Source organism: Moschus berezovskii, chromosome X (genome assembly GCF_049115385.1).
Source record: "Moschus berezovskii isolate FMDL1 chromosome X, NW_MosBer_1.0, whole genome shotgun sequence".
Classification (NCBI taxonomy): domain Eukaryota; kingdom Metazoa; phylum Chordata; class Mammalia; order Artiodactyla; family Moschidae; genus Moschus; species Moschus berezovskii.
Genome location: NC_142488.1, coordinates 51,883,559 through 51,893,413, shown reverse-complemented (window position 1 = coordinate 51,893,413; position 9,855 = coordinate 51,883,559). Strand labels below are relative to the sequence as shown.

Here is a 9,855-nt window from a genome sequence, read left to right as displayed (position 1 = left end):
TACAGAGTAGTAGGGAAGGTAGAGTGGGGATATTTGTAGGTGGGAAATCATTAACCAGTAAGTCTCGTCAACAGAATAGGAAATGATTATCTTTGTGACAATCTAGTTTCAGGTGAAACTGAAATGAAGTGAAAGTGAAAGTTGCTCAGTCGTGTCCGACTCTTTGCGATCCCATGGACTATCCATGGACTTCTTAGGCCAGAATACAGGAGTGGGTAGCCTTTCCCTTCTCCAGGGGATCTTCCCAACCCAGGGATCGAACTCAGGTCTCCCACATTGCAGACGGATTCTTTACCAGCTGAGCCACAAGGGAAGCGCAAGAATACTGGAGTGGGTAGCCTATCCCTTCTCCAGCGGATCTTCCCGACCCAGGAATCGAACCGGGGTCTCCTGAATTGCTGGTGGATTCTTTACCAACTGAGCTATCAGGGAAGCCCAGTTTCAGGAGTACTGACTTAATCTCCGTTCCTAGTCATGAGGCAAAAAACAAGGAAGTTGGATGGTCTGTGTTTGCCCTTTAATCACAAGTAGGAAGGTCTGTACTTGACCTTGTAGTACCTAAACCCAGGAGTCACTGGAGACTTAGGACAAGCCTTACCAAAGTCAGAAGAGGAAGGGTGGTGCTTTGCATTAAGTCATTTTGGGAACACGAAAGTCTGCAGAGATTTCTTTACTGTGGCTTTTTTTAGGGCTCAGATGAAGTTGGGCTATGTCAGCACCGTAAATATGAGCATCTTTCATGGCTGTCGCGGTAAATAAGTCTATAGGCAGAGAGGTTCAAACCCCTCCTCCATTTAAAATTGGATTAAAAATTGGATTAATTGCTTTACAATGCTGTGCTAATTTCTGCTGCAGGACAAGGGTGAATCACCTATACATATATCCTCTCCCTCTTGAACCTCCCTTCCACCCCTCAAGCCCAACCCTCTAGGTCCTTACAGAACACCCAGCTAAGCATCCTGTGCTATACAGCAGCTTCCCACTAGCTATCTATTTTACACACTGTAATCTGAATATTTCAGTGTTACTCTCTCAATTCATTCTACCCTCTCTACCCTTGATGTGTCCATAATTCTGTTATCCATGCTTGAGACTGTATTCTTGCCCTTGAAATTGGTTCATCAGTACCATTTTTCTAAATTACACATATATGTGTTAATGTCTGATAATTTTTTCTCTTTCTGATGTCTTTCAATCTGTATAACAGGCTCTAGTTTCATCCAATTCACTAGGACTGATACAAATTTGTTCCCTGGTATGGCTGAGTAATATTCCATTGAATATATGCACCACAACATCTTTATCCATTCACTGATGGACATCTAGGTTTCTACCATGTGCTGGCTATTGTAGATAGTGTTGCAAGGAACATTTGGGTACATGTGTCTTTCTGAATTATAGTTTTCTCAGGGCGTATGCCAAGAGTGGGATTGCTGGTTCATATGGTAGTTTTATGGGTTTCCCTGGTAGGTCAGCTGCTAAAGATCCACCTGCAGTGTGGGAGACCTTGTTTCAATTCCTGGGTCTGGTAGACCCCGTGGATAAAAGCTGGCTAGCCCCTCCAGTATTTATGGGTATGCCTGGTGGCTCAGACAATAACAAACCTGCCTGCAACATGGAAGACATGCTTCGATCCCTGGGTTGGCAAGATAGCCTGGAGGAGGGCATGACAACCCACCTCGGTGTTCTTGCCTGGAGAATCCCCATGCTCAGAGTAGCCTGGTGGGTTACAGTCCATGGGGTCACAAAGAGTTGGACACGACTGAGCGACTAAGCACAGCAGGGCACGTGGTAGTTTTATTCCCAGTCTTTAATGAAATCTCCCTACTGTTGTCCTTAGTGGCTGTTATCGATTTTCATTCTCACAAACAATATGGGAGGATTCCCTTTTCTCCACATCTTCTCCAACATTTATTGTGTGTAGATTTCTGAAGATGGCCATTCTGACCAGTGTGAGGTGATACCTAATTGTGGTTCTGATTTGCATGATGAGCGATGTTGAGCATCTTTTCATGTGTTTGTTGACAGGTTCTGTTTTTACTCTGGAAGTAATCGACACTTGAATGTCACTGTACAGTTCTCAAAAGGTTGTTGTTGGTTTTTTGTTTTTGGTAATCTAAATGAAGGCAGCAAAAAGGAGTCATTATGGCAGAATAGGATCATCATCCTCTTCAGTTGAGGAAACTGAGTCAGTGAGAGTGTAAGTAACCTGCCCAAGGTCACAGAAGGAATAAGTGGTGGGACCTTGATTCAAATCTAGGCATCTGTGGTTTCATCACCTCCCAGCTCGGCACCACACAACTGTGGTTTCCAATCCACACATCAGGCTCAGCACTCTCTTCCTGACTACCGACTTCCCTAGTCAACTGACAGGCCTGCAGGGAGACTACACTCAACAAGCGCTAGGCAACTTCTGGGACACTGGAGATGCCTTCACAGGGAAGAGAATGTTAGACACACTGGGTCCCACAGGCCTCTACCCACCCCCTGGAGGGAGTGAGGAGCCACAGGAGGAAGTTTGCAGGGTCTAAAGGGGGCTGTTTCTCTGAGAGACAGGCTGATGGACTGCCTATCTGCATGCATGTGACAAGAAACACTTGTTCCTTTGAGTTTATTTTTCTTTATGGTTGACAAAACCTGCCACATGGTGAAAATACACAAAGCAGCTATGTAAAACCAAGCGGATAAATGGGTAAGTAGGTACATCCCATTTTACCTGGGTGTGCCTGACAGTAAGACAGCACTTCTTTGTAAAAGGAGAACATTCTCCTAGGCTAAACGAATGAAACAGGAAATTATTAGTTTCATTCCCGCTATCAGAGACGAGACATCCACAGAGAAGTCAGGTCACTCCCCCGAATCGTTCTGATAGTACGTGTTTGAGTCCCACAGGCAAGGAATATTCAACGTGTCCAAACTGCACCCATCCCCCCGCTCCCCACACAGCTGCACCTCCTTTACTGTTTCCTGACTCAGTGCAAGGCAGCCTTCTCCCCAGCTGCTTAAGCCAGAGAGGCTTAAAGCCATCCTCGCCTGCTGCCTCTCACTCACCACACTCTCAATCATCAAGCCTCACCTCTCTGCCTCCCAAGTCTAAGAAAGATCCTGTTCCTTCTCTCCATCAGCACAGTGAGTTCCCTAGGCCAGGTCACCCTCGTCTCTCCTTGACAAGCACCAGCAATCCTGATCCTTTCCAACACATGGTCTGTCCTGCTGCCTGAGGAGGGGAAGCTTTCTTCAGTGCAATCTGGGCATGACACCCCTGCTCAAAACTCTGCACGGGCTGCCTGCTGCTCTTAGGATACTGTCCAGCCTCCTGGACTAGGTGCAGCAGTCTTGTCTGTCCCCAAATGCCTGATCTTCACCAGACACCCTCCCTCTGCTCCACGCCCCATTTGAAGTTCCAGCCACCCAGACCTCTCTCTGTTTATCAGATGGCCGGTGTGCTCACACTCCCTAGCCACCCCCCCCCCGCCCCCTCTCATCCCCTCCCCACCTACCGATTTCACAATCTCACTCCTGCCTTTGCCTCCATCTTAACATGCCCTTCCTCCCTCCCCATCTGCCTGATTCCTTCTTAGGTTCAGCTGTCAGGCTAGGTAGAGCAATTTCCATTTTTCCTGGGGAGTACCTGGGTGAAAAGTCACAGTTAACAGAGGCAACAGCCAAGCAGGACTTTAACCTCCTCTGCGGGGAGGCACTTTGTCATATCAGAGAGGCTTTGAAACCAACCCCCGCCCCCAGTTATGTCTCTACCAGTCTCACTCTATTTATCAGACATAAGGAATTGGGGGGCAAGCTGAGACACAGGAAGTGTTTTTAATGGCTGCAGGACAGTTCTGGAAGTGACCCAGCTGCCTTGGTGGTCTGAAGACAAGTGGGATTGGAAGTCTGGCTGGCTCCACCTGTGTTCAGGTCTGTGCTCTTCTGCTTGTGTGTGTATAAGCTGTGGATGATCAAAGTGCCACCTCAAGAACCGACCCCCACCCCAAGAAAGTGTCCTGACCAGAGACCCACACCACATCCCACCCATGGACAGTATGGTAGGGGTCAGATGTTCTCTTCTGTGTTCCCAGAGTTCTACAATTTAAATCCTGCCATTGCTTTTCTCACACAGCCCGTGACAGTCATCTGCTTGGAGGTTTCAGCCCCCATCATCCCTAACCAATTAGCTTAGGTAAGAGGAGACATAATGTCTGATCCCTGCTCAGAACTAGTTCCTCAGTGAATGAAGGACCGTGACTCAATGTAAACACTTGATCAATAAAGGGTAGCTCTTCTTGGACCAGTTACTTTTGTGTTAATATTGACACAGAAGAATAGAGTAAGCAGGACATCTGTGGAATCAGATTCTCTTCCTTTGGCGGCAGGGCGCGGCTGCATGTTTCATATGACCCCTAATTCTGGAAACTCCTGATCAAAGAGGCTGCAAGTTTCATCACACACGATGGGTCACTCTGTTGCCTCATCAGCCCCAGTTGTAGCCTCACAGTGGAACTGGGGTCAAGATCCGGAGAGCACCGGTCAGGTCACTGAAAGTTTCCCAAGGACCAAGTGGCAGTGTAGGCCCTGCAACTATGTGTCCAGATGATGGACCGTTGAATGAACTCAGGCTGCTATTGGAGTCTGTGAAGCTGTCCCTGGAGCACAGGCATCCATGGAGTCGGGGACATGGGCACAGGGAGGAAGCGCATGTTGAGTCCAGGTGAGGCCATCAGCCTCACTCAGAGCTGTCCCTCCTGCCTCCTCCTCGCTCCTTTTTTTTTTTTTTTTTTGAAATTTGATTCTTTATTAGAACTCTTCAGATTCATGTTTGCAAACCTTTAACAGGGAGTGGCGGGGACCAGGGAAACCAAAAATCAAAAACCCACAACAGTCTTTCCTCAGCTTCTGCAGCAGAACGGGACCTAGGAGAACAGGGTTCCGGGAGGGGCTTTCACTTGGACCTTGCCTGGCTCTCTTGCTCCTGAGCGCGGAACACCTTCAGAAACTGGTATCTGGATCCCGCGTAACTTCTAGGAAGCTCTGGGTTCCGGCTTCCCGGGCTGCGCCGGGGGAGCGCTGGGTGGCCGCCTCGCGGGCTGCACTGGGGGATCGCTGGATCCCCGTCTCCCGGACTTTCTCAGGTGACAGCTGGGTTCGCTGGGTCCTGGCCTCCTGGACTGCGTCAGGAGACCACTGGGTGGCCCCCTCCTGGGCAGGAGCCTTCACAGAGCTTCGCGGCCGGAGTTGACGGTGATAGATAGCCAAGTTCATGATCATCTTGGACACATCCTGCTGGTAATAAGGCCGGCCAAATATCAAGATTTCAGCCTCGCCGTCTGGGTCCCACTGATAAACGTGAAGCAGGGTCTGTGACACACACTTGACGTGCTGGATGTGTTCTCCACCCCGGCCGAAGATTGCTTCCACCAGCCAGGCCTCCAGGTGAACTGCCTTCGGGCTCTTCAGGTACTCGGAGTGAAACCAGTAGGGCCGCTTGGTGAGGTTACCAAGTACCTCGAAAAGCGTCCCTTTTCGCTGCTCCAGCTGAACGAGCATCGGAAACCACTTGGGAGCGGCCATGCTGTGGCTGGCCCGCCGCACCCCTCCTCGCGCCTTGCTTGCCCCGCCTCAGCTGTGTCTGCTCTTTCTCCCTGTCCTGCCTCTGCTTCCCTTGAAGGCCTGGCACAGGCCGGTCCTTCAGCACCTATGATCCCTGCTTGTCCCTGTTGGTGCACTGACAGAGCAGACACTTACCCACTGCCATACAATCTCGTCCCCACTTTCCGTTTGCTTCCAGTTGCCCTGGCCTCCTGGCTGTGTCTGCCCCCACCATTTATCCCTACTGTTCCCTCTTCTGCAATATCCTGACCCCAGATGTCTGCTGGCTGACTCCTTTCCCCCTTCATGTCTTTGTGAAAATGTAACCTCCTCAATGAAGCCCACCTTGGTTGCTCTGGTCAATACTGTGATTGAAGCTCTCCCCCTTGCTGCCCACAGTACCAGTCCCTTACAGGATTTACATTTATCTGATCACAGTACCGTCACCTTCTAACACACTGTATGATGTCCTGGGTTGTTATGGGGAGGGTTTACTTGGTGCCTCCTAGCCCTTCCCCTTCGGGGAGAGTCAAGTCCATTGCAGGGATTTCTGTGGGCTGGTCACTTGTATCCAGCACGGAAAGGCAAGAAAACTCTCGATGAATATTTGCTGCCTGAAGCAATGTGCCTGCCTCCCTGCTAGACTGTGAGACCCCTGAGGGTACTGTTCTTCTCGTCCTTGGGGCAGGCCCTCCCTCCACTCAGGTAGAGGGCCTCAAGTTGCTGCTGGCTCAGTTTCAGCCACACCTCCAGCCCATCAGCTCTGTGACCTGGGACTCAGGAGTCACCAGGCTTCACTTCAAACCACAAGCACCTGTCTTTAAAGGAATGTAGGTATTTTCAATGCTTAGATTTTGGGCCTCATGTTTTTGGACACCCACATTGAATATGAATTGTTGCAGCTTCTAAAACACAAGTTCACAATTTTTGATGAATTTGGTTGTGCCAATGGGAAACAATATGAAACATCCTGAAATATGAAGTCAAGTGGACCTTAGGAAGCATTACTATGAACAAAGGTAGGGGAGGTGATGGAATTCTAGCTACTTCAAATCCTAAAAGATGATGCTGTTAATGTGGTCCACTCAATATGCCAGGAGATTTGGAAGACTCAGCAGTGGCAACAGGACTGGAAAAGGTCAGTTTTCATTCCAATCCCAAATGGCAATGCCAAGGAATGTTCAAACTACTGCACAATTGCGATCATTTCACATACCAGCAGGGTCATTCTCAAAATCCATCAAGCTAGGATTCAACAGTATGTGGTCGGAGAAGTACCAGATGTACAACATGGATTTAGAAAAGGCACAGGAACCAGGGATCCAATTGCCAACGTCTGTTGGATCATAGAGAAAGCAAGGAAATTCCAGAAAAACATCTACTTCTGCTTCACTGACTACACTAAAACCTTTGACTCTGTGGATCACAACAAACTGTGGAAAATTCTTAAAGAGATGGGACTACCAGATCACCTTACCTGCCTCCTGAGAAAGCTGTATGCATATCAAGAAGCAACAGTTAGAACCAGACCTGGAACAATGGACTGATTTAAATTTCAGAAAGGAGTACGTCAAGGCTGTAATATTGTCACCCTGCTTATTTAACTTATATGCAGAGTACATCATGCAAAATGCTGGGCTGGATGAAGCTCAATCTGGAATCAAGATTGCTTTTAAAAATAACAATATCCTCAGATATGCAGATGAGACCACCCTTATGGTAGAAAGCAAAGAAGCTCTAAAGCACCTCTCCAGGATGGTGAAAGAGGATCGTGAAAAAGCTGGCTTAAAACTCAACATTCAAAAAGTAAGATCATGGTTTCTGGTCCCATCACTTCATGGCAAATAGATGGGGAAACAATGGAAACATTGACAGATTTTATTTTGGGGGGCCCCAAAACCACTGCTGACTGTGACTGCAACCATGAAATTAATAGATGCTTGCTCCTTGGGAGAAAAGCTGTGACAAACCTGCTGCTGCTGCTGCTAAGTCACTCCAGTCGTGTCCAATTCAGTGCGACCCCATAGACGGAAGCCCACCGGGCTCCCCCGTCCCTGGGATTCTCCAGGCAAGAACACCGGAGTGGGTTGCCATTTCCTTCTCCAATGTGTGAAAGTGAAAAGTGAAAGTGAAGTCGCCCAGTTGTATCTGACCCTTAGCGACCCCACGGACTGCAGCCTACCAGGCTCCTCCATCCATGGGATTTCTAGGCAAGAGTACTGGAGTTGCTTGCCATTGCCTTCTCCAATGACAAACCTAGAGCATGTTAAAAAGCAGAGACATTATTTTACTGACAATGGTCCATATCGTGAAAGCTATGGTTTTTCCAGTAGTCCTGTACGGATGTAGTTGGACCATAAAGAAAGCTGAGCACCAAAGAATTGAAGCTTTCAAACTGTGGTGCTGAAGAAGACTCTTGAGAGTCCCTTGGACTGCAAGGAGAGCCAATCAGTCAGTCCTAAAGAAAATCAACCCTGAATATTCATTGGAAGGACTGATGCTGAAACTGAAACTCCAATACTTTGGCTACCTGGTGCGAAGAGCCGACTCATTAAAAAACATCTTGATGCTGGGAAAGATTGAGGGCAGGAGGAGAAGGGGGTGACAGAGGACGAAATGGTTGGATGGCATCATGCCTCAATGGACATGGGTTTAAGCAAACTCCGGGATATAGTGAAGGACAGGGAAGCCTGGCGTGCTTCAGTCCATGGGGCTGCAAAGAGCAGACACGACTGAGCTATTGAACAACAACCACGTGAAATGCTTCAATCCCTGATAGCTCAGCTGGTAAAGAATCTGCCTGCAATGCAGCAAACCCTGGTTCAATTGCTGGGTCAGGAAGATCCGCTGGAGAAGGGATAGGCTACCCACTCCAGTATTCTGGCCTGGAGAATTCCACGGACTGTATAGACCATGTGGTCACAAAAAGTCCCACACAACTGAGCAGCTTTCTCTTTCAGGAGGTGTAGTACTTCTTTTTTCTCTTTTCTTATTCTTACTTGTCAAGCTTTCTGTTTCAAAATACAAGAGGAAGTTTTTCACACCCCCTCCCTGCCCCCAGCCCAACAAGGGCTTCCCAGGTGGCACAGTGGTAAACAACCTGCCTGCCAATGCCAGAGACAGGAAAACAGGGGTTAGATCCCTGGATCGAGAAGATCCTCAGGGAGAGGAATCGGTAACCCACTCCTGTATTCTTGCCTGGAAAACCCCATGGACAGAAGAACCCATGCTCAGAAGAGTTAAAATGGGTTTGTCGTTTTCTCCTTGGGGGTGACCTCCAGTTCTCCTGCCCTTCTCATGTTGGAAGGCTTCCCCAGACTTCAGGCCATCCATGCTACATACGATGGTGTCACAAAGAGTCGAACAGGACTGACCACACCCGCAGCCCTCCCCCCTCCACCAGTATTCAGGTGACTTGTTCCCAGTGTCTTCAATGCACTCCTGCCTGACACACAACTGCAGGAAGATTTCAATTACTTCTGCAAAGGAAAGGCTAACAAGCATTCATTTACATTTTGGAATGACCGGAAATGTTGGGAAAAGTTAGAATGGCTTTGTCGTTTTCTCCTTGGGGTGTGACCTCCAGTTTCCCTGTCCTTCTCAGGTTGGAAGTCTTCCCCAGACTTCAGGCCACCAGACAGCTGAGCAGAGAGGCCGCACCAGAGAGCAGGGCTCAGAGGCAGGAGGCAGGTTTGGGGAAAACAGACATGTCAATGACAAGGAAGGTTTCCAGCACGGGGTGTACAGTGGTGCTTCTGTCTGACAGCTTTGCTGTGGAGGTGATGATGTTCTTCAGGTTTGGGAATAAGTGAAGATGGAGAAAGGGGAAGCTTTACATTAGACGGAGGATATATAAGAAAACAGCGTTTCATGCAGCCAACACCAAAGACACCTCAGACCACGGAACCGGAATCCTACAAACCCCAAAGTTCACAGCCCAAGACATAGTGAACCCCTCAACGTTTCAACACCCTCAGTCCCTAGCTCACAGTCTTATCTCCAGGTCAGAGATGGCACACTCAGGGTGCAGAAGCCACTGAAGGGTACCTCCCATGCTTTGTCTAGTACACTTTGTGATGGCATAACCGGGAGTTGGTGATGGACAGCGAGGCCTAGCGTGCTGTGATTCATGGGGTCGCGGAGAGTCGGACACGACTGAGCAACTGAACTGAACTGAACCTAGGCTATGGACACCTAGGGTATTCACATCCCCTGAAATCCCTACATGGATCATTCCTAGCTATGGACTTGAAGCTCTTCTAGGGAACTGGA

General features: G+C 48.7%; 1 protein-coding gene across 1 annotated transcript; it reads right to left on the bottom strand.

Annotated features, from left to right (window-relative positions):
• Positions 1 to 4,983: 4,983 nt before the first annotated feature.
• On the bottom strand, positions 4,984 to 5,565 carry LOC129563878 (KH domain-containing protein 3-like). Its single transcript, XM_055437587.2, has one exon. The coding sequence runs from the start codon at positions 5,563 to 5,565 to the stop codon at positions 4,984 to 4,986; it is 582 nt and encodes a 193-aa protein (XP_055293562.2).
• Positions 5,566 to 9,855: the final 4,290 nt, after the last annotated feature.